General features: G+C 36.8%; 1 protein-coding gene across 3 annotated transcripts in view; it reads left to right on the top strand.

Annotated features, from left to right (window-relative positions):
* The window catches only part of SDCCAG8 (SHH signaling and ciliogenesis regulator SDCCAG8), a 202,155-nt gene that overhangs the window by 82,276 nt on the left and 94,068 nt on the right, over nucleotides 1–25,811 (top strand). For all 3 annotated transcript variants that reach the window (XM_069484544.1, XM_069484546.1, XM_069484545.1), the window contains one exon: nucleotides 6,676–6,818. In XM_069484544.1, coding sequence (XP_069340645.1) covers nucleotides 6,676–6,818 — 143 coding nt within the window. The remainder of the gene's footprint in view (nucleotides 1–6,675; nucleotides 6,819–25,811) is intronic.

The following is a 25,811-nucleotide window of genomic DNA, read 5'->3' as shown; positions in this document are numbered from 1 at the left end:
AGTATCTACTGGTGAATACTACATGTCCAATGAGTACACTTTTTTATACACACAGAACTTGATAGAAACTATTATTTCCCTCTTACGTGATAGATTGTTGTTTTGCTTCAATTTTCAGTATTATGTATTACCTTACTTTTTGTAATATATTCTACAAATTTGTTCATTGGTTTCTGAATGATAAATCCACATTGTCAAAATCTGCCAGCTTCAAAGCTACAAGTTCTTCCTCCTAATTTGCAAAGACTACCATTGAATTATTATATTAATAGTTTCTGTATGCTTCTTTTCCTTTCCAGGCACAGTTATCCTTTTGAATTAAGATGATACATAATTTTTCAAATGGGTTTTGCATTCATTTGTTTGGATATTTTTTTTAGGGAGTCAAAAGAAATGTGTAATAGAATTTCTCTTAAAGAAACTCTTTATTTGGTTCTACTTAATTTTTATAAAAATATATATTTTTTAATTATCTGAAGTAGAGAATGCTTTTCTAATTGTAGGATTGTGAAATCAATTTTCTAGATTCAAGCCAGAAATTTTTTTAAAGAAGTAGACTAGAATGAAAAGAAATAGTAAATACTATAGTGCATCACACATAGTAAGGATTAATATTGTTTCATGAAGTCCTCGTTACATCTGTACATGTATATGTAAGAGTGTGTGTGTGTCTCTGAATTGGGATGTAAAATGGATTTCTTACTATGGATTTTGCTAAAAACAAAAAAAGTTTGAAAGTCATTGCATAATTCAAGGTATGGTGTGGAGGAGGCAGTAAAGTCAGAAGATCTGGTTCAAGGCTTGGATAGTCTTCTCTGGAGAATTATTTTAATGTCTTTGACCCTCAATTTCTTATATGTATATAAGGGATACCTGCCCTGTATGTTTCATGCAGTTGTTTCAAAGATCAATTAAATTCTAACGTAATATATAGTTGTAATACTCCTTATTCCTTTTTTTTTTTTTTTTTTTTTTTTGTTGAGACAGAGTCTCACTTTGTTGCCCAGGCTAGAGTGAGTGCCGTGGCGTCAGCTTAGCTCACAGCAACCTCAGACTCCTCTGCTTAAGCGATCCTACTGCCTCAGCCTCCCGAGTAGCTGGGACTACAGGCATGCGCCACTATGCCCGGCTAATTTTTTTTTTTTTTTTTTTTTTCTATATAGATTTTTAGTTGTCCATATAATGTCTTTCTATTTTTAGTAGAGACGGGGTCTCGCTCAGGCTGGTCTCGAACTCCTGACCTTGAGCAATCCACCCGCCTCGGCCTCCCAGAGTGCTAGGATTACAGGCGTGAGCCACCGCGCCCGGCCCTCCTTATTCCTTTAAAGTCAATAATTTTATATTGACAAAACGCAGTGGCTTACACCGGCAATCATTTATGTTCATGTTTATGATTCTGCAGGTCAAATGAGATTTGGCTGATTTATGCTGTATTTGACTGGGTATTTCTGCCTCAGGTTTTAGGTTGTTTGGGCTGTGGTGTGGGCATGGTTTTGTTTCACATGTATTCTTTCTGTCATCTAGGCTGAAAGGGCAGCAGCTACCTAAGGCGTTCTATTCTCATGGAGAATCAATAGAACATCAAAGCAAAGCCATACTACATAAACATATTTATGATTGCTGCTTATATTATAGCCCTGCAAATTCCATTGGCCAAATGAAATCATTTGCCTAAACCCACAGTCAATGGGGAGAGGCAGTGTATTCCACTCTCCAGTGGAAGGTGGATAGGAGTGAATAGTTGCTGAACAATAATCTAAGCTATCATATTACCCCCAAACTATTAAATCCACACTTTTGTTAACAGCCTCATTCTCAAATATAAAAAGACAGCCAAGTATTAGCATGTGTTTGAGGAACGCCTAAAACATAATGAAGCGTCTAAAACAGACAAACAGACAAAAAAAAAAAAAAAAAGAAACTGAGGCAACATATTACAAGTAGAGAACATTTAAAATACTATGTATTCTAATATTAATAGATGAGAAATTGTACCCGTAAAATAAAATTAGCATGCTGTTTAAAAGGGTCAATGGAAATAAGAAATAGTTCATAGAAATGAAAAATATGGTAGATATTTTTTTCTTAAATTCAACAGGCTTAAAAGATGAAGTAAAGGAAATCTACCAGAAGTTAGAATCAGAAGATAAAGAGATGGAAAATATAAGAAAATTAGGTAATCAATCCAACAGAGCCAACAACCGAGGTCCAGGCGTTCCAGGAAGAGGAAGTACTAAAATGTGTGGCATCAAAATATTTTAAAATAGTAATATAAGAAAGTATCCTCAAACTAAAGAAAACAAGCCTCCAGATTGAAAAGGGCTCACTGAAAACTCAGCATAAAGAATTTTAAAAGGCCCCATTCTAAGGTCCAACATTACAAAATTTTTAAATGACAGAGAAAAAGGCATGATTATAAAAATTTCCAGAAAGAAAGAAGCAAATCACAAACCAAGTATTAGGAATCAGAATGGCATAGGGCTTTTCATGTAATATTAGAACCTTGAAGTCAGTGGAGTAGTCCCTTAAAAATCCTGAGTGAAAATGAATTTCAAAATAGAATTTTATACCCAGCCAAATTATTGAGCATATGCATAGAATAACAGCATTTTCAGACATGCCAATACTAAAACAATATGTTTTCCATGTGCCTTTTCTTATGAAAGCTACCTGGAGATTATACTTGAACCAAAAATAGGAATAAATTGAGAAACAGGACGACTTATGACCCAGAAAACAGGGAACTATAAAGGAACACGAGAAAGGCTTACCCCAAGACAGAGATCAACCAGGCCAGATGTGAGGCACCAAGAAGCATTTTTAAGAAACTTATAATTTGTCTGACGTGTTTGGTTATTTGAAACAATATTATCGATGGGTGTTTGACAGATCTGTTTGAATACCTGGTATACAATGTCAGTTACCTAGAAAAACAAACCATTAAAAATCAGGCAATTCTAGTATAAAATAGTGTATAAGAAAATTAATTTGAAGAAGGTATTGCTTGTCTCAGTCGTGAACAAATTTTCCATACTCATTATAATGTAAATGGATTACTGACTAGTGATTTAACCAAAACTATTATATGGGAGCATGAGGTGGGTGTGTAGGGTGAGTGGTGTAAGAGACCTAAGTCGTTACCTGTCTTAATGTAGGAAGTCCATGTATAAAGTTTAACATTGCAAAATCAGGAAATAGCAATATAAGTTTGTCATTTAAAAATATGAAGATAAAGATCAGAAGAGTTGATAGTGTGTGCCATTAGGGGGGTTAAGTTTGGAGATGAATGAATGGTAGAGCAGGGCACTGGTCTTCCTTGTCATGAGCCATTTAGTACTGTTTGGCTTAAATTAGGTGCGTTACTTTGACAAAAAAAAAAAAAAAACTTAATCAGTAATAAAAATAAAGTTGCATATGTCCATGGTAAAGAAAAGTACTTCCTACAGTGTAGAAGGATATAAATGAACAGTAACAAGTCTGCCTTTCCCGATATTCCAGCCCTAGCACTATTCCCTGGAGGTAACCACTTTTAACAGTTTCGACCTTTGGTTGTTCTGGTCGTTGTATTCATGACTTGAAGCATATCTTTTGGTAAGGTGTAAAGCTATCTGGACCTGCCTTTGCCTCGTTAGCCAAAAGATGGCCGCATCAAACCGCACTGTGGGCATGCAGGTTAATAGTGTACTTTGAGAATAATGTACCATTGGCCTAGGACTGTTGTTGGTCTTTCATCCCTGAGCCACTTGTACAGCCAAGGAAGCAGCCCTGACCTACTTGGGTGAGGCAAAGGGTTATCCTGCCAGTGGGAGCATGACATTTCTGGCAAGAGATTTCTCTTCTAACTGTTGGACTTGGTGCCATGGCAGATTTTCCTGACTCAGGGAGTGAGTGTGGCACCCTGGGCCAGCTGGTTAGATTATTTGTTGATTTTGATTATCTGCACCAATAAGCTCTTTTGCTGGCACGGATAATCAGAAGCAGGCAGTAATTTTCCATCTCCCTAACAAAAACGCTTTGCACATTTTTATATTACAATTGATAAAGTTTGAGTCGGTTTTCACCAAGATGCTGCTTTATTGAGGAAGGGGGAAATTTTACTGAATTAAATCGAGAACTCTTTAAGGATAGTCATATATTCTTGGGTCATTTTTTCTTATCACTTTGCTGTTCTTAAAAGATAGAGGGGAAAAAATCAGTGATAATGATGATACTAGCTATCTTTTATTCAGCTCTTACGATGTGCTAGGCACTCTGTTAAGTACTCATCATCTAATGTAATCTTCACAATAGTCTTAGCAGCTTGCTACAGTTATCACTCCCATTTTAGACTAAAGAAACTGTATAATAGTTCAGTGACCTGTCCAAGGCCACAGAAAAATGTCAGAGCTGTGTCTGAAGTCCTGATCTTAGACCCATGTTCTTCTTTACCTCTGTGTTTGTCTTTCAATGCAAGCTCTGACTTTTTATTATGTGAAAATAAAAAGGTAGCTGATTTATACTTAAAACTGAATTAACAGGGTAAAGTACATATGTTATTGTTGCATAGTGCTTATAAAAAATTTTATCTTTTAAAAAAAGTTTGGAATTTACTTTCTATTTCTATCATTCTTTTGTATTCTCTCAATTCAAAATTCTGGAGTCATCTTTGGTCTTCTGATTCTTCTCCTTTTATTTCCATAAAACCATCGTGTTCTCTTTATATTTCTGTTTTAAGTCCCTCCACCCCTCATGTCTAGAATACTGCAACTATCTTTTCACAGTCTGCCTTCTGCCATTCTTTGCCACCTTAAATTGATTGTGCACATTGACCCAGTTTTTGTAACCTCAACTTCTCTTCTATTACATACCTGTTTAAAGTGTTAATGTCTCCCCATTATCTATAAGAAAAGTGCAGCTTTATTAATCTACAATTCAAGACCTTTCATAATGTGATCTAATCTATCATTCCATGAGTTTCTGTGTCCTTACCTTCTTTCTTACTTTTCTTGCCCATAATAATATATCTCTCATCTGGCTACTGAGGCATGAATTTTCTCTACAACTCATTTGGTATTTTTATATGCTTTGTATTTTGTTAGTCTTTTTGTATGTATATATCTCATTTACCAAGATGAATTGTTAACTCCTGAGTGTAGAGATGGAAACTCTCTGAGTTTATAATATTTAGCATAGTTTCCTGCATATAGCACTTGGTAAAAAAGAAAATAATGAATGAATTTTTGAAGTTTTAAAGTCAACATGTAATTCTAATTCTATACTTCTTTGTTTTTGTTAATTTTATAAATGTTAGATAAGAAAAATTTCATAGACTTTTCTATCATGTTTTTTATCTCTTAGTCATATTTAATTATATATTGGAAATATATTGGTATAACTTAATAACTTAAAATATTTTAAAGAAATAAGTCAGTTTCACTTAGTATTCCAATCTGAAAGATATAGAAAATTTACTGTAAATGAAAGTGATATACTTATTATCATATAGGTTTAAAAAAACAATATTTGAGAACTCATAAGTTATGCTGCTGATAATGTACAGTTTTGATAAATTGAATATTTATAGTGTTATGAATATAAGAAAAATATAAATGAATTATTTATCTTGCATGATGTAAATATAACTGGAGATTGTTCAGAATATCAAGTAATGACATGAAGAAATTTGAAATGTGTTTAAAGCACTCTACTTAGGTATGATTTTGTTTTTCAAACAGAGATTGCATTTTTGTGTATCAAAATTGCTTCTTGCTTTCTGCTGAATTTGAAATGTTTCTGCCATTTCTTCTTTTTGTTTTTCTTATTTTAATAGCCTAAATATTTTTTAAATGTTTATCTTTTTATTTTCATTGCTTAATTTTATAGATTTTCTATGATAAATAACTATTTCTACTTTAATATATAAATTATTTAAAACTATGTTCTATATAAGGCATTTTTGCTTTGAAATATTTGAGTTTCAGTAAGATAAGGATAATTTCATCCTGAAACCAAAGAATCAGCTATCATAGATTTCGTATATTTGAGATGTTCATATTTATTAGTCTTAGAGGGCTTTTGTTGTTTTTTTAAAACGCAAATTTTAATGTAATATTATTTTAGCTCAGAAATCTCATATACTCTTAATGCTTAAAGAAAGATTCTATGCTGTATTTTTTCCCATATTATTCTTTCCAAATAATATTGAACATTATAATGGTGCCATATTTTATACCTTATATTTTTCTAAAAGATATCTCAAATTATTTTAACCTTTAATTTGGTTTTCAAAACATCTAAATGGAACCATAATCCATCTTTCAGAATAAGAAGTCACATACTTGATGTAAATCACTGCGTGTGTCTGTCTGATTGAATCTCAAACAAAAACGTTACATGTTTAAGGTAGTGGCATTTTAAAGGGAATGAGTCTGGGATCGAAAGTGCAATTATCCATTTTGACTACTCTCATGTAATCATTTTATTTTTAAAATTAGCCTTAATTTTACAATCCAAAAAAACCTCACTCGTGCATTTTTTGGATGTGCTAATTCCCTTTGTCATGAAATGGAAGCTAGCCTAAATTTTCTAATAATTTTTCATCACATTAAAATTCATGGCAGAAATAAAAACGAGCTGATTTTGAATTCAAGTGCACATATTTTATATGGATGCTTTCCTCCCTTCTTGCTACCTAAGGAAATGGAGAAATTGAGGATGGAACTGAGTGCAAGCAAGCAGCACTTGGAACAGGAGCAGCAGAAGGCAGCCCGGGCCAGAGAGGAGTGCCTGAAACTAACAGAACTGCTGGGCGAATCTGAGCACCAACTGCACCTCACCAGGTACTCCCTAATCCCATTATGCACCGGAGCAACGATTTCATTCCACTGATTTTTGCCACAGGCTTCCAAACAGTTGTTAGAGTTAGTCTTAGTCATTCAATTCACACACAGCTTTCAGGCATATTAAGAAAAGTGGAGATGTGGTAAGCAAAACACCCAGACATGTGAATGATAAGTGTGGCAGGGAATTACTGATATATTACAGAACCTTTCATCTACAATGCTCAAATATTTAGGTGATTCTCTATCACTGTAAGCAAAATGACATATTTCTCCTACCACCACCCCTACCTCTCCTGTTAATTCTATGTCTAATGAAAATGTTGAACTGACGGATCTGAGGAATTTATTTAGGAAAATAATAAAAAAACTGTTCAGTGGTTAAAGAGACAAAAAAAAAAAAAAAAAAAAAAAAACACCTAAGATGCAAATTGAAGTGGAACTGATACAAAATAAAGAATCTGCATCCTAAGGAGGTGTAAAATTTAGAGATGAAATTGATTGGCATTGTTCATGTTCAAATCATTATTAGAACCAGGTTTACACCATTAAAGTTCAAATTAGTTTGTTTCCATAATGAGATCTTGTGATGTGATCATCAATGTCATAAACTTTAGTAAACATATAGCTAAGCCCTAAATTGCAGTAAGACTTTTTAGGTTACCAGTATTGTGAATTTGCTGTATTGGAAACACACACATACACACACACACACACACACACACACACAAATACATACAGAGAAAAATTCAAATAGAGATAGTAGATATTTCACTTTACCACTTATAGTCATTTATAAGCGATTTCTTCTCATTTTGAATTTTAGTACGATTTTTCAATTTCAGACCAAGTCTTTGAGTTTTTCCAGTACTTAGAGTTTTTTAGAGAGAACTTTGTCTAAATAAACACGTAAGTGTATGATATTTGGTTTGGTTTAGAAATTAGAAAAACACTGGGCTCCCAATCAGAGTAATATGTTGAGTTTAAACTACAAAAGGGGACTGATCCCTTTTACATTAAATATGACAATGTAATTCTGAGCACGGTATGATAACAGATGGAGAAAAGCACCACTTGAACAGCCTGCATTTGGGAAAAAAATATTCTGGAGGTTGGTGAACCTCCCAAAGTTTTGGGTTAGTGTTAAGATGCCTCTGGTTCTGTTAAAATCAAACTTTGTTAAAAAACATTTTGTTATGATGATATTCCAAACGATTTGACACCATCCCTTTTAAACAATGAAAGAAAAACAGAGGAAAGAAAGAGAGAGAAAGGAAAGGAAGAAAATAAATCATTTATACATGTATGATATCTGGGGAAAAATCCCAATAGATGAAACACTTTTAGGAGAAAAAAATGCTTAATACTGCAGAATAATAGCTGTTCTTTTAATGCCCAATTATCGTAATTGTAGAACTGAGAACAATGTTAACATAGTTCCTGTGGTTATTTAATCTCAGAAGTTTCACAATTTAGCTTCATCATGGTAATGTTAATAGTCTTTCTTTTCGGTCACACTTCTATTCAGAACTAACCGTTTGTGTGCTAAGCACCACTACACCATAGAAATAGGACAGCTTTGAATGTCTCAGTGTGGCTGAGCTTCAGTAAATAAATATTAACGCTGGTGTTGCCCCTTTTGCCATTCTGTCTTATTCAGAGAGTTAATTTCTGAAGTCAAAGTCTGTAGAGAGTTTTCCTGTGCAGCATCAATTTGTAGTGTTTGACAAGATCAATTTCTTGCAAGCAGAGCATATTAAGATGCAGTAACTGCTGAAAATGGACGAGTGGTAACTAATTCCTTTGTTCTTAAGAAAAAGGGTTTTGCTTGGTTCTGTAGAAAGCTTTTTTTTGTGTTAAGCTTTATTTACACCAATTCTATGAAAATTTAAACCGAGTTTTATAGGAAATAAAACTTAATTATCTATTTGCTAAGTGCAGTACTCTTTTGTAAGCAGTTTATGCTTAGTCTATGTTCGTATTTTATAAAATCTACATCCATAAATTTAAAGATGACAATTAGAAATGCAAGAAACTGTGCATACCTCTCTTTTGTACTGAAAATGTGACTTGGTCATTGAGCTTACTATTTCTGATATACATTACTTTTTTTTTTTTTTTTGAGTTTGCCACCCCTCACCATTCTTTGTTGATTCAGTATACTCAGGTGTGTCACTAAAAAACATCGTGTCTTTCTTTTTCAGTGTAGATCAGCTGAAATACATAACTCCCACATGATAGCACCTTACCATTCAGCCCCAACTTAAAAATTTCAAATGGCATATTCTAAACACAGTTTAAAATTGAATGTGCAAACTGTGTTATAAAGTAACGATGAAATAAGGATCCAAACCTTCAGGGGCAAAGAAAATTTAAAAACTGGAGTGGAAATCAGTAGATCAATTTGAAAGAAAAATAGTCTACCACTTTTTTTTGGTGTTTCTCCTTATTGAATTTAAATTGGATTTAAAAATGGAAAACAGAAATTCAGCATTTGTTGAAGGACCCAACTGGTGAGTGTAACATTCACTTAGTCAACAAATATTTATTAAACTCCTACTATCTTTTAAGTACTTTGCTTGGCCCTAGGCATAGAGAGAAAATTAAGACTCAGTTTCTACCCTTAGGTTGCTGGCACTGCAATTATAATAGAGAATGACAATAGTGCAATGATAGAAGTACAGATCACCACAGGAGCACAGAGAAAGGAGAACCGGCTCACTCTGCACTGGAGGTGAGGGTGGTAGTCAGGGAAAGCCGGTCGTGAAAGGGGATAGTGGGAGGTGATAGTCAAGGAGGAGGAGACGTTTGGCAGCAATCTTGATTAATGAGTTCATGAATAGGAGTTCTCAAAGTGGAAGATGGTAGGGTGGGGGTACCCAGGTAGAGGGACCAATATATGCAAAGACATAAAGATGGGAGAAAACATAAACTCTACAGATAAGTTAGGTGTTTGATAGGCGAGAACACTGGAAAGGGCAGCGGGGACCAGAGGAAGAGCCTCGTGGGCCATACTCTGGAGCCTGGGTCATTCTGAGAGTAATGGGTCACTCTGGATGCATTTTAAGCAGAGCTGTCAACATGGTCAACTTTCCGGGTTGGGACCCTGACTCAGACAGCAGTGTGGAGAGTGAACTTTGAGAGTTGGTGTAGGACACAAGAACACCAGTTAGGGCGGGGCCCGCAGTTACAGCCCCTGGGTCTAAGCTGGCCCATCATCTGTTTTTGTAAGACCCATGAGCTAAGAAAGGTTGTTTATATTTTTTATGATTAAAAAAGGGAAAAATAATATTTTGTGACACATAAATATTATATATCATAAATAAAGTTTTATAGACATAGCCGCAGTTATCCTTTATGTATTATGTATGGTACTACCACACCTGAGCTGAATATGATCCTCAAAACCTAAAATATCTACTCTCTGGCCCTTTACAGAAAAAGTTTACCAACCCTCAGCTAGGAGGCTGTTCAAGTTAGAAGTCAAGAGAGCTTGAACTATGACAGATGCAAGCATGTATTTAAAGAAAGTAATTGAAAGGCATCGTGAAAATGGATGGGCTGAGGAAGAGATGACTGACAGGGACCCCAATTAGAATATAAGCACGGTAGTCCAGGGGGACAGTAACAAAGTCCTGGGCTATGGCTGTCCCAGGAAAATGGAAAGGATGTAGATCTTCAAGAGGCATTTAGAGTAGTAAATAAGAGGACAGAATTAAAGGTGACTCTGAGGTTTCTAGCCTAAGTTGACTAGAGGATCCATGATGACAACTAGGAAACTTAAAATAGGTAGCAGAGGAAAATAATACATTTTATGTTGGAACTCAAGCAGAGATGTCCAATGTGGGTTTGGTGTCAGGAGAAAGGTCATGACTAGAGGCTTAGATCCGGATGCTTTTATATAAACATATTAGCTATAGCCAAGGGAGTGAGTGAAAACATGTGGAGAAGACAGTGTTTTTAAAGAACAATGAAAGAGCTGCCAACCAAGGAGACTGAAATGGGGCCTTCAGATAGATAAGGAAAGAATAAAGAAGAATGATTTAAAGAGTGCTTTGGTGAAGTAACCATGAAAACCATATGCTTTTCTTAGAGGAGCTCCCCTGGCAGCCTGGGATTGAGGAAACCTGAGTTATAGTATCTCCCCCAGGCATTCGCTGTCTTTGCAACTTTTCACAAATTATGTAACTCTTTGGGCCTGCTTACCTACCTGTAAAATGAGGTGAGAGTAGATGATTTGTAAGTTTCCTTCCAACTCTGATAGTCAATAATTCTAACAACGATTTAAGACAACCCATTGAGTTCCTATTTCCGGACAATGGGCATTTAAATTGCTTGGATGATCCTTTGCTTGCAAGGTTTCCTTAGTCTGAACTTCAGAGAGTTCATTGAAATGTCCTTCAGACCCACCACTTCAATTCATTGTCACTTAGGTTCTGTTGATTTCTCACAAGGTTATGAAAACTGTCTCCTAACACCCTTCCCATCCCTTTTGCTAACTATTGCCCAGTGAATATTCATAAGCTACTGCCTTAACTCTAACCATTGCCCAGTGAACATTTATCAGCCGCTGCCTTGACTCTGCCGCCCTGCTCTCAGAACCTTCCATGGTGCCACACTGACTATTAGAAAAGGTCCAGACCACTCAGCATGGCATTTTAGATCGTCCCCAAAGGCTGCCAATCTTCCAGTCTTATTTCATCCCTACCAATCTTGTCACATGCTGACTTCCAGCCAAATGTAAGTGCACGCAGCTCCTCTTGCACTTTTGGGGGGATTTTCTCTCCTTTTGCAGTTCTCTACACTTTAGAATACCCGCCTTGACCTTCTCTGGCCCTATTATAATCTTACCTTCTTTTCAAGGTCTCCTTGAAATCCTGATTTTCCTGCTGTAGCCCTCCTTGATGACGTCTGTCAGAAGGGAGCACTTCTCCTTCTGAATCCTTCCCACTTTGAGCTGATGGCATTTGCTACATACTAAATCAGTAATGCAAAGGAGAAAAAAGCAAATCTGAAAACAAATGAATTAATACATGAAGTTTTTTGTATATTTACTAATATTTCCCTTCTGGAAGGTATTATTCTTCAAGTGGAAGGGGAGGTATGATTAATATTATATTTCTCAGAGCACCTAGCTGTGCATTTTGCAAAGAGTTGGAGCTCAATAAGTCATTATTATGGAAATGGTCAATATATTGCAAATTTATGATGGTTGTTTCAAACCCAGTACTGCTATATAAATAAATATATGGTCCGGGCATGGTGGCTCATGTCTGTAATCCCATTGCCTTGAGAGGAAGAGGTGGTTGGATTGCTTGAGCCCAGTTTTAGACTAGCCTGGGCAACATAGCAAGACCCCATCTCTATAAAATAAAAAAAATAGTAGGGTGTGGTGGCACATACCTCTAGTCCTAGGTTCTTGGGAGGTTGAGGTAGGAGGATTGCTTGAGCCCAGGAGTTCAAGGTTATTGTGAGCTATGATCACACCACTGCACTCCAGCCTGGGCAACAGAGTGAGACCCTGTCTCTATAAAAATTAAAAAGAAGAAAAAAAAATACATATATATACTCACACATATCGGGGTAAAAAGTATCAGAGGGACATAAGGCTGAATTTTTTTATTAAGAATTTTACATGTCCATGTGATACTATATATTATCATCTTGTAATAGTTTTTTTTTTCATTTTTAACTTTGTATACACATATATGTTTAAGTATAGCAGAATCAAATGATAATCTAACAATGCAGATAGGTTTGGTAAAGTGCAACATGCCTCTCACTTAAATAGATTCATTTAAAACTACGCACACATACACACACACAGTTTTAAATTAGAGTTCTCCATAATTAAACGATGACAGTGAAAGCCAGGTACAAGTGGTACATGCCTGTAGTCCCAGCTACTCAGGAGGCTGAGGCAGGAGGATCACTTGAGTCCAGCAGTTCAAGGCCAGCCTAGACAACACAGCAAGATCCTATCTCTAAAATATATATATATATATATATATATATATATATGGCATTGTTTGAAACCAATGCTTAGCAATCAGCATGGAGGTTAAGAATATATTCATCGTAGTATCTGCCTGCTACAGTGATGCATGACATAGCTCTTTAAAAAATAATAAAGACAGTAGCTAACAGCAGTGACTAACATTTACTGAGCCCTTACTGTGATCCAGGAATTGAGCTGGGTGTTTTCATTTCGTCCTCCCAATAGCTCTACAGACTCTATTTTCTCTGTTTTACAGCTGAGAAAACTAAGGCACAGAGAAGTAAAACGAGTCCTCTAAGGTCACACAGCTGACATGTTATAGAAGCAGGTTTTGAACCTCAATAATTTGCCTGCAAAGCTTATGCCCTGATCCATTAGGCTGTAAAGCTATGTAAATTACTAGGGAAATGGACTAATGCAATTGTTCCCCAAAAGACAACTTAGAAACTCAGTAACATGAATTTATAATAGAAATAACTGTTATCTGCTTCCTTGTACACTGATGTCAGCACACGTCAGTGGATTTTAGTTTTGGTTTGGTCTTTTCCTAAGAAACATTGTTTCTCTGGCCTACTATTTGCCTTACTGATTTAAACATTTTATAATAGAAGTGTCATTCTCCTTTATTTCTTCACTTCATGTTTACCCAAGAGGAAAGAGAGGCTTTTATTTAAAAAAATGTAGAAATTCCTTCGCATATTTGTTTTTGACATATCCAAACATCTTTAAAGAGCAATAGGATTTAAATCCCTCTCATAAGACTACCATTTGCATACAGGTGGGAAGGTTCATTTATGATAGGGCTTATTAAAGCAACCACTTCTGAATGTTTACATGGCTGTTATTAACTACTTCCTGGGGCAGTCTTCCCCATACCTTTTGTCCACGTATTGAAACACATTCTTTCAAATCCTGCATCTTTTTCTTGTATCTGATCTGGAGGGGAACTGCCGCAGGAAGCCTTCTTTTGTTTGTTTTCCACAGAATTGAGAACTTGAACTGCCCTAAATACAAAAGGGAGACCCACTTGCCATTAAACTTGCAGACTCCAGCTTATGGCAGCGTGGCATTGGCTTTAAAATTCTTATTTCTGTTATCACATAAATGTTGTTTTCAATGATATGTATGTACTGCAAAGAATTTCTCAGAGCAGGAATCTAAGTGAGAGTCCATAAAATAGGTATTATGCTGTGACCTACTTTTTTTGTTCCAAATGGGAAGATCTGACCTGTGACCTAGAAAGATAGCAACTTGAACTATAGAATTTGTATCTTTCTGAAGGTGAGAAAGGGTACAACAGAACCATCACCAGGTTATTCTGTGATGATGGACAGATCACTTGGGGGGAGGTGATTGAGGCTTCCTTTCCATGCCATTCCATTTCCACATAGTCACCAGCGCAACGATTTTCTTGAATTTAATTGCTTGACCTCTCAGACTACCAATGTGAGTCAGGGCTTTCTGGTTGAGTTGACAGAAACCCAGAAAGAGGGAATCGATTCGTTTTCTATAACTAGACCCTGTACAGACCAGGTGCAAATGGCCTCAGGGTTTCTTGCAGCAAGAACTCAAGGCGGCAGCAGTATGCTATCACATTCTAGCTTTCCATGGCAGGGCTCAACTTCTGTCTGAATTTTGGCTCATTCTTTCCAATTCTTCCACGCCATGGAGTCACGTCCTTCAGTGTGAAACTGAAGGTAAAGGAGAGGCTCCTGATCTCAAACTGTAAGAATGTGACTTCCTAGCTCCTCCACTTCCAATTTCAAAACCTTCACTTTAGGATCACCCTTTGGAGACAGAGTGAATCACGTACACACGTGTCTTTGCGGATGCTGTGGCTGCAGCCGCAGCAGAACCACATGCAGTACGGGAAGAGAGAGGCACCGAGCAAGGGAAGGTGCTCTTGCTAGGGGAGGATGTCAGGGATACTGGGCAAGTAAAACACCAGGTGTCTGCTCCGATGCCCCTATTGCCTTTTTAAAAATACAACCTCTAATTTTTCCTTTAAGAAATAGTGTGCAGTGGAAAGAGGGGAAAGAAGAGTTTATGAGAGTTCATGGTGGTTTGAGCGTGATACTCTCCATTGCCAACATCTTCAAGTTCAAGGAGGCATCATCAGTTCTTCACAGGGTCTCTTTGTTGTTTTGTTTGGAAAACTCTTCGAATATGGAAAAGAGAGATGTAGAGGATGCTCAGATGACTAGCACATGCCGTGCACTGTGCTGTGCCCTACGGCAGGGCCACACCAAGTGTGGTCCACGGCGGGCTCCTTGTTACTGGTCTGTGACAATGGAAGTACAAAAATGGAGAATAAGTGTTTGGAAACTTTTATGTCAATTTTAAATGGCTACGGTCTCCAAGAGCATGATCAGCGAGCCTTTTAAAAATCTTTCTGATAATTCATTTTTGTTATAGTTTATAAAACCAATGCCTTGCGAAGGATTAGAAAGTAAAACTAACACGTGGATCTGTGACCACAAGAAGTTTGAGACGCTCTGCTGCTCAAACCTTACAGCCACCATAGGGAAGAACAGTCCTTCGTAGATGAGGAAGGGAGTCTCAGAAGCTGAATCTTGAAATCCTGCAGCCAAGAGGAAGGAGTGAGCTGGGACCATCGGATGCCATAGTCACAAATAAGGGCAAGTACATATTTTAAAGCTCGATAGAAATACTTTCTGGGCTGTAAGATCTCAGCTCACCAACCAGGCCTCTCTCATCTCTGTATCCCCAGCACCAAGCCTGGCATCAGGCATTTAGCAGATTCTCTATAAACATTGCATGAAGTTGCCTCTGCTCTTTATTGTCGGGAAAAATTAAGAAGGAATCGCACTTATCTTAAGGTGACAGCAAGCTTAGGTCAAGAAAACCAAACTTTCACCCTCTGTTCAATTGAAGAGGATAGTAAAACATTGAAGTATCTTCTTGCTATTTTACAGTGAACTTTATCTTTTTTTTTTTTCCTCCTGAGTTTTATTCAAGAATTTTTAGCCTAAAAGTTCCCATTTAAAAGTTAAGCTCATTTTTTTTTCTTGTACTCCTTTCATGAATAAATTAAGCAGAGAATGTGTCAAAAATAATTTTAAATGGATATATGTGCAACCAACATCTTCAAGGCTTGAAATAGATGGCCTTGGTGCTGTTTTAAATTGCGCCCTCTTTTCCTTCCCCCACCCGGTATCAGAGAAAACAGGCTGTCAGGGAGCCAGGGAAGAAAAGGCATTGCATTTTGCTCTGGTGGACACCACGCTGCCTGTGCCTGCTCCGCTCCACCTGTTTGAAGGGCTGAGAACCCTGGTCTCAATGTGGCCTGGGGCGGGAGAGGTTAGAGCGTCAGACGCTGCCAGGAAATGTGTGTTTGCAGGTTCTGCTTAACGTTCCCTGGCTGGCTCCTCTGAGTTCTGCGAAGCCCAAATGTGTGTGCAATGAAAATCTACACTGGGGATGCACTCTTCTCCCCTGCCACACGGGCCCGCAGCCTGGAGCATGGTGGCAGCCGCAGCCAACTCATTTTCTGAAGAAGCCCAGAGGAAACCGAGAATGTATTGCCCACACCGCTTGCTTGACTCAACAACGAGCATCAAGTTCAATGAAAATAGGAGGGGAGGAAAAGCAAAAACAGAGAATCGTTATCCTAGTAGCCCTAGGTCAGAGTATTTTTCTAAAAGAAAAGTTCTGGTCTCCAATATTATTTTCAAGTAAAAGGTGTATAGAGAAAACCCATCAACTTGATGTTTAATTTCTTCTTAAATGCTTCCTCTTAATTGGAGGTGTTCATTAGGCCAATTATTAGGCATGACTCGCTTGTTATTTCATGTTTCCCTGATACCCGCAAGTACGTTATAGGGTGATGCATTGATTGGTAAATCCTGGAATCTCAGCTCATTTTAAGGAGCCTGAGAAAGTAAGAGGCTCGGAGAATATTCCTTCTCCTCAATGCCCCCTCTGAAGCCATGTCTCGTGGGGGACCAGGGCCCTCTTCAAGTAAACACATTTTTACTATGCTATAATGCTCTGTTAGATCTGCTAAGCAGAGGATACAATTTCAGGAACTTAGAGTAGGCACCAAATAGGTCAGAAAATGTTTGCAAGCAGCCTGTAAAGACAACGTCCAGCTAAGGGGGGGCTGCTGCTCGACCTTGGCCCTGCGTGGCCCTGTCCCCAGCAGGCACGGGGTCTCCTGTGAGCAGGCTGAGCCTCTCCTGTCTTGACCAAGCTGTGGGGCTGGTGGGGGTGGGGGTGGGGTGCACCATAGGAGGGGGAGCAACACGCTGCTTGGGCTGCAGTGTATGGAAGGGATTCCTTCTCCAGGGCGGGCGTCAGTGAATAAGGGGTGCATCCCTCTGACACCTTGACTGTCTACCTTCAAGAAGCCCACTTCTGACCAGGAGATTTACCAAAAGAATGTACCCAGTGTTGAGGAGGTAACTATTATAAATAGAACTACACCGACGAAAGAAGTCTGCAGAATAAAGTAACAAGTCACTATTGGAATATATGCAAGGGGTGGAGGTGGAGGGTGTTCAAAGTGAGGCCCTAAAAGTGGGCTTGGGCATTGTTCAAGCTTTGCCCATTTTCCAGGAGCTGATCTGAAGGCTGGGCATTGCTCGAGCTTGACACTCGCTCTAGTTCTGTTTCTGATTGTTTTTGTCACCTTGGGAAACATCTCCTGTACTTTATTTCCTGCAGATCTTAACTGTGATTTTGTGAGGATATTTACGAGTCTACAGAATCATTTTAACTCATCCGGGGTTTTGTAACTCTGAGTTGTTGTTTATCTATTCGAGGACTCCAATGCTTTTAATATGAATTCACGTAAAATAAATTAATTAGCAGTCACAATGCATTGATCAATCTAGAATACTTCAGGGCAATTGAGGGCATGATCAAATTACTGAAGCCCTTTTTGGCAAGGTTGTGGTGTTGCCAATTAGGGGCACAGAGAGTGTATTGTTAAATACATTACTTCCGACTTTCTAAATCTTAAAAGGTCCTCCTGGTCTTTAGAAGGCAAACCATCTTGCCATTCCTGATATCAACTCTTTGTCAAAACAATATCTAATGGAAGCAGCTCTGTAACGTAGGGGCTTTTTAAGTTCTGCTTTGTTGAATTAATGGCAATTCTCCATTCTTAACCTATCTCTGAAATATCAGGCATTCATTCAGCGTCATTCGCTGTTGAATCAGTCAACAACATTTGGTTTGAGGAAAGACGGTAATTGTATTAAGGAATAATAAAATTCATCTACAGTGAAAATAGAGCCCATTTCAGCACGGCTGAGGAACCCACTTTCAGATCCTGCACTCAAACTGATTTGCACAAAGAATTATCCGTTAAAAGTGGAAGAGAGAATGACAGCACAAGACAACTCATGTAACTAATAAACTTTTTAGATGCCGTTTCATATGTTTGCTTTTCATTAAATTCAGGAATGGTTGCGACTATGTTGTTGTGATTCAGTCAACATTTATTCCTATCTGTTTTTCATATACAAAGGCTTTGGGATGCCAGAAAATAAACTGTTAACGGAGAATTAACTTCTTTGGCACGATTTCATACTTATCTTCCAAATTAAAGAAAATGAAATGGGCAGAAACAGAGTGTAGATTACCTCCTTTTTTGTCAAAAATGGTGGGAATTTGAAAATTAATAATAAAAAAGGGAACAGATGCAGTAACATGCCAGAGGGAGATTAATGTGGAGAGTGAAATCTGTGAGCAACAAAACTGAAGCAAACTGAATCAGTGGGAGGTGGTTGTACAATCAAAATCAGGATAAAAGAGAAATTACAAACAACCCTGCACTTGTCAAAGTAGTAGTAATGAAATCCTGACTCTGCCAGCAGTGAGAACCTGTGTTAGCACTTTGGGGTAAGGATGGTAGCCGGGTGCCAGGTAGGAGGGCAGTGTTAGGTTGCTGGGCAGCAGCCATCTTGTGTAGAACAGATGGCACCGAAAGCTGGCAGGGGAGGGGCTCCTTAGCAGAACTAATCAGACAGTAACAGATAGGGCAGCTGGGAAGACTGACCACAGAGAGGGAGTCTGCGGGGTAGCTGAGTGCCATGATGTTTGCAGTGGTGTGCCCATTGGTCTGAGATAAGACCTTGCAACGTCTTTCCCATCTACGGGAGAACTGAAACTTTGTTCGAAAAGGAAAATCGAGCCTGCATTGTGTCAAACTTGGAGGGTGGGAGTGGGCGTTGGGGTAGAGGTGAAGAAAGGAGATATTGTCCATCTCTGAATTTGTCCTCTGAGTTTTCAGTCCCAGCCTCCGTGGGACTTTGATTTCTGCCGTTTGCATGGTTCTGCCGTCCTAATGTATACAGTGTGGCACGTGGAATGATCATTTTATATATTTTATGCATCAAAGAGTGTGCAATATCAAGGCTATAGTTAAACTTAGAAAAGACTTTCTTGATAACGATTTCTACCACATATGTCTTTCACAAAATGAAAACTAAAAACAACCACGTGGTGCATGCATTGCTACTTAATAATTTTTTATAACCTAATTTAAGCTAGGTTTGATTCAGAACCACTTGCCCTTCTTTTTTGCCCCAAGTAACTGTGGATTGAACATGAAAATATAAGCAATAATTCAGAGCCAAAAACCTTGAAAACAAAAATCAAATTAAATCATTCTGCGAGAAATGAAAGAGAACTGACCTGTTAAATGTGCTAACTTATTAAGGAGTCGTGGATCTTTAAATATAGAGTTGGGACATCCGTGTTAAAACTATGACTTTAACAAAGAAATCCAGATCTCCTACATCTGCTTTTGAACTTGTATATTTCTTTTTTTGCAGAAGGTTTATAGCTTGGCTCAATTTATTCATTTTGAAGGGGGAGGGGGAAACATTACCAGGATTTGAAATAGGTGGTATAACATAGCCATATGCTATTTATGCAGCAGTTTCTGCAATAAATCTAATTTGGTGCTGTCAAAAAATTAGACTTATTTGATATAGCAGCACATTAGTAAATGATTGTGGCAGATTTAAAGTTGTCATTTAGTCTCTTCTTACTCTTAACAGAATCTCGCAAATCCATTTTTCCCCCTTGATCAACTCTATGAAAATATCTCAGTTCTTTGTCCTGCAGTCCTGCAAACATGTCCACATCTGAAAGAAGGTCTTGCCTTAAGGTAATTGAGGAAGGGGGTGGAAAAATGAATATCCTCTGTTGTTAAAAGACTTCATAAATATATAGGCAGGGAAAAAAAAATCAATAAACCAGAGAAAAATAATAGTATTTTCATCATTTGCAGTTCTTAGAAAAGCAGAATTGTTAGTCTCATTCAGAATGTAGATAAATTAAGGGCAGTTCTTTATTAAGGAGTTTAAATATTTTACCTTCCATCCTACGTCCATATGCTGTTTTAAGAAAACTGATATTAAAGAATGTGAACGACACCAGCTCTTCATTTTCACCTAGCAGTGCCCTTAGAAACAAACGGCTTTACTCTTCTGTAGTGTAACCTGGCAACATTGCTTCAGTTCCTCTTTTTTTTTTTTTTTTGTTCTGTAAAATTTGTGTTTCAGGTGTTGGTATCAAACCATCTAAACTTTTTCCTTGTTTTTCTATCTAAAAGATAAAATAAGCATATTACGCATTAAGCAGGTAAATATTAACAGTATTCTCTGAATTCCTAAATTAGCCAATTTGTAAAACTAATCATAATATCATTTCCTTTTTCTATTTGTGGAAGGGAAAAGTGTGTGTGTGCGTTTGTGCTGTAAGTGATGTTAAAACTGTTTTTTCATTTGTTTATGTTCCTACCATACAAATTTTGCAAAAGAAGGCACTAGTGTGTTTTCGAAATGCCGTTTTGTAAGAATGAAGAGTTCCTTCACGGTGATTTAAGCAGCCTCTATTAACCTAGCGTCTTGCTAATGCCTCTTTCTTTTATATAGCAAATCAGACCATGGAAGTGATCAAATTACCAGTACTCTTTCAGTGCTATTCAGAAGCAAGGGATCCAGGTGACCAAACTACTATCAAGCACAGATTACACGAAAGGGGAAAAGTATCCAGAAAAGTATGAACAAACTTGCTGGGTAAACGTAGATAATATTTTTGAAATTTTCTCCCCATGAAGAGAAATTATTTACAAATTATATTTTAGGGAGATGAAAATGCCTCTTAGAATTCATATTTTGAGCTCAAAACCCATCTATTAAATTACATTATATATTACATAAGAATGATTTATGTGATACTGAGTATTTTGAAGGTTAGGAATAAAAATTGAAATTATAGCTAAAAAGAATAACTCTGCACTTAGATTTTAAGCTGTCTTTTTTGTTTTCATTTTTATATTTAGCCTCATAATAATTTTCTTTAACGTGTCAAAAATTGCTTTGATAAAGTCTTTTTATAAATTATTTATGTTATTTGTATTTTACAAATATAAATCTGATTAATCAATCAGAACTTTAAGATTTAAAATTTAAATTCCATGTTTTCTGGACTACCTATATTAATAAACCTGCTTTCAATTTTATGTCAATGAAAACAGTTTTAATTTATATTTTTTCTGAAAAGATTTCAAACATTTTACAGACTTGATTGATTTTAGTTAATGTAAGCATAGGCAATGAGATTAAATCTTGGGATAATCCTTCAAAATATTAAAGCAGTACTATGAATAAAATGCCATTTAGGGTCACATTTGTAACAGTGGGTATTTTTTTTTTTGTCATGTATTTTCTCCTAAAAAATGGTCTTTCTTTTTCTAAGAAATTTGAATTGAGTCATTGGTTTGCCCTTTTCCTAAAGAATATGATTATCTAAAATACTGGTAAATAACTCAACATTAAGTGATTTCCTATCCGACTTCTGAAGGGAGTGTAAATACTCCATAGCTATAGATGACACAGAATAAATTCAATTTGAGAGCATAATTTTCACCTAATTTCTGTGAGGTTATTTTTTTCACAGAACTGGTCTATTCATGCAGCTTATATTTTTCTAGATAGATTGTGCTTGTTTGACAGCATAGATTTGAAGATTATTTAAACAGAACTTTATTTTTTAAATGATGGAATTGAAAGTGTACATGAATTGATTTGTATATTATGGGTTAAGTTTTTCAAAGCAGTAATAGAGCTGTGTGTTAATATATAGCTTATGATTGAAATGGTACGTATTTGTACATTTTAAGCCTTTCAGTGTAAAATTTCTTAATTGGAATACTCTCTCCCTTGGCTAATTCATTAGTGAAAATATTTATTCCTCAAGTTAATGCTACATAGTATGAAGCAATTTTTACATAGTGTAAACTTGTTTGTGATATTTTGATTTCACTTTAAAACTTTTATTTTGCTTCTTGCAACATATAGTTCATACTCAATATAATGAGAAGTGCAGACACACATGAAGAAAATACATATCAGCTGTCTGGTTTTACAAATGATCATTAAAGCACCATGTCTTACTACTTTGACTCCAAATGATTGTCTTCCCGAACCCAAAAGTAATTTTCACAAGTACATTACACAACAGAACTTCATCTTCTGCTGGTTAGCAGCAGAGGATTTAAATCCATGCCGACAGTTCATTTGACAATGACCTTGAGGGGCTTTGCTTCTTGAAGAAGAAAGCAGAAGCTTGCGGTAAACAAAGTTCACTTCTGACAGATGGATTGAATGACAGAAAGGTTGCGAGTGCCAGAATAGCCCTGGCAGAGGAGGAAATGTTCAGTGGAATCCAACAGGAGAGGAGGTGTGAACAGGTGCAGGGTTGCTGACGGAAGGGGAACCAGATGGAAGGAGCCAGAGCCAGTTTATTTAAAGGAAAAGGCAGAAAACATTGAAAGGCTGTGTGATCAGTGGCTAAAAGTGTTCATAGAGGAAGGTAAAAATTCACAAAGCAAAACTGCACAGTGGGGTAGCTAACACTTAGCATAATGGTAGTAATTTGTGAGTTTAGTTTGGAAGTTGCAATTGAAATACATTCATCTTGGCTCTTGACACCATCAAGTATAGATATTTGAAAGTTGTTTATTTTTTTTTAAGTTTCTAAGCTTTTTTAAATCCATCCATTAATTTAATTTTTTTTTCCAGCCAGAAGCTCCGTTATGATAATACTAAAATTGTGTCGTCAGCTAGGAAAAGAAAAAAAATTTAAAGTGAAGGTTAACATTCCATTCAAATTTATCTTGCGATGCCTCAGTTTTGTTCACATATGGAAAGCGAATGCATGGCACTGTTGGGTGACATCTGTAATATCTAAGAAATTTGCAGTGTTAGAATAGATGCTGTTGCTTGCTTTTGTTGCTTTGAGTCTCTGTTCATTTTGTGAAGTCCAGTTTGATTGTTTCAGTAGGAATATACTCTTTAAAATATCCATTCGCCTGCCATGATCTGCAGGTTAATTTCTGCTGCTGAGGTTGTCCTGATTTTCGCTGACTTTCAGTGACCTGCCTTCAGGCAGACACCTGCAAACTCAAGTACCATTTACAATAGGAACAGCATATGTAGAGTGGGACAAGAAAAGAGGACTTTCTCGTTTTCTTAAACCCATTAAAATTAAACTTTCTCCTCTGCAAACCAAAGACATGCTTGCTAATAATCTGTCTGGTCACATCCTACATGCCCCTTATGTGGGCCCTTGTCTGCCACAGTTATCCTTGAAAAGTGTCCTATATTCCATTATCAACAAAGAGACACCAAGAGAGGAGGAGCTGTTGGGAAGCAATCACTAGGAAAAATGATGAAAATGTACAATTATCTTGAGGTTTTAAAAATCTAATAATTCATCCATAAAAGTTTCTGCACAGTTTTCACAAAGATTAAATACACAGAGTAAATTAAATGAATATTGTATTCACGTGCCCTGAATTAGAGCAACCTGGATCAGATAGATGACATTTGAGTAAGGCTAGATGTTTTGGCACATTTTGAACTTAGAGAGAATATCTATGATCCATGGCATGTTTTTGTCAGTAAATATAAAGAACTGAAATTTGATTAGTAATTGCAGAATATGTTTATTGACTCCTGTGTTGTTTATGGAGATCAAGACTTCTGGTCATTTTTGTTGTTATTGTTTGGGTGAAGCTATATACAACTATATTTTGAAGGGAAAATAGTAAATGATTTCTTCTAATAAAAGCAAATTCATAACCTGTATTATAAAATCACCTCTAAAATGTGCCTTTTCTCCTACTTAAGAAATTTTCATCCAATAACTATTGTAATTAATCTACGGTTTTACTTAAAATCGATTAGAGCATACTTGCTTCAGTTGTAATGTAATGTACTGATTTTGCCATCTCTTCCATCATAGGTACTGAATGCATTTATATAATAATGCTACTAGCCTGGTGCTGCTGTGTAAAATAATAACATAAAACTCACCTGAACTAGGGGATTTAAATGGAAAGATAGTATAAAGAAATCACAATGATTAGTGTCATTTGACATTCACACCACAAATTAAATTGCAGGCTCTTTAAAGGTAGAACTAATAGTTTCCCAGAAATATGTAAACTTAGTTGTACTCAGTATAGTGTCTTTTATTATAGGGGTTGTGAATTCTCTTGAATGAAGGAATGACGAGTTGATTGCTCTTTAGCAGATATCCATTCACTTATCGAGCACATGTTCTGTTCCAGCTGTGCTAGACACTATGTAAATTTTAAAAATGAAGAGGCCATGATCTTTCTTGACAGGTATTCTACAACCTAGTAGGCAAGGCTTATGTAATTACATACATATGTGTGTATGTCTGTGTGTTTATAAAATCCAGAAAACAACCTACTGATTTATCCACTTTCTTTAATTCAAGATCATCTTACATGAATGAATTAATGAAACTATTCATCTAGTCCAGCACTCATCATAATACATGTGAACCAAGGTGCAGAGAAGCTAGGTGACTTGCCCAAAGCAACAGTTGTTTAATAACAATAAAAAGTAGAATCTCTCTCTTTCCCGTGGCCCACATTCTACTCCTTTGTACTCATTGATAATATGACTTGTCTGAATAACTCCATTAAAATCCTTCAGTGCAAGCTATTTCACAACTTGTTGCAGAAAGGAAAAATATTTTTCTTTTTGGATTTTGGCACACAGTTACTATTAATAGTTCTTGAAACAAAAAAAGGAAATGTGCTTTAGCTTACAAACAGCAATTACCAAATGCACTCCTTAGAACACTCTTCTGGAAGTGGTTAGTAGAGACAATCCCTCACATACACTGCCTACTCTGTAATGGGCACATTACACACATTAACTCACTTAGTCCCCACATGACCTTGACAGGTAGATTCTGCCATGAGCCCCGTTTTACAGACAAGGAAACTGAGATATGCAGAGGTTAATACCTTGACCAAGGTCATAGCATGACTATAATAAGTGGTGGAGCGGGACTCAAGCCTAAGCAGTTTTATCCCTTATACTATATGGCCTCTGGGGGTGGATGTTGTGAAAAATAGGTTCTGTGGCCAATTTCCTGGAGAAAGTTGTATTAAACAAGCTGAACAGGGTTCTCGACAGTAGGGCTTCTCAGAACCTTTCGTATGTTAGTGCATATTGTGAATCTCACAGAAAGGAATTTAGTTTTCAGTTTCCCAAATTGACATGACTTATGGAAACATTTCTATTAAACCTGCACACATCTCTCAGGAGTCAGATTTTTAAGAATACACTTGGGGAAAAACTGACATCAATCAGTTTGTGGTAGGACAAGTGAAAATTATCATATGGGGATTATTTTTGTTGTGATGTGCCTCTGAAATATCACACCGCCTCCCTCCCTCCCCTTGTTTTCATTATAACACGTGGGGTTCACGAAGACAGTAGGTAGGTAGATAACTTTCAGTTTAGATTTAGTCCATCCTCCGAAATGGGAATATGGGGTAGGGGCGTATTTCTTCAAGAGTAGCTGAACAGTTGCTGGAACACGGTCACATCACAATAAGTTCTTCCATACCTTACTGTCCCCGCTTTGCCTTTATGTGTTAATAGTTCCTGGAAATAAATCTGACAATTAAA

Source organism: Eulemur rufifrons, chromosome 11, assembly GCF_041146395.1.
Source record: "Eulemur rufifrons isolate Redbay chromosome 11, OSU_ERuf_1, whole genome shotgun sequence".
NCBI lineage: Eukaryota > Metazoa > Chordata > Mammalia > Primates > Lemuridae > Eulemur > Eulemur rufifrons.
This window is presented reverse-complemented; position numbering and strand designations above follow the sequence as displayed.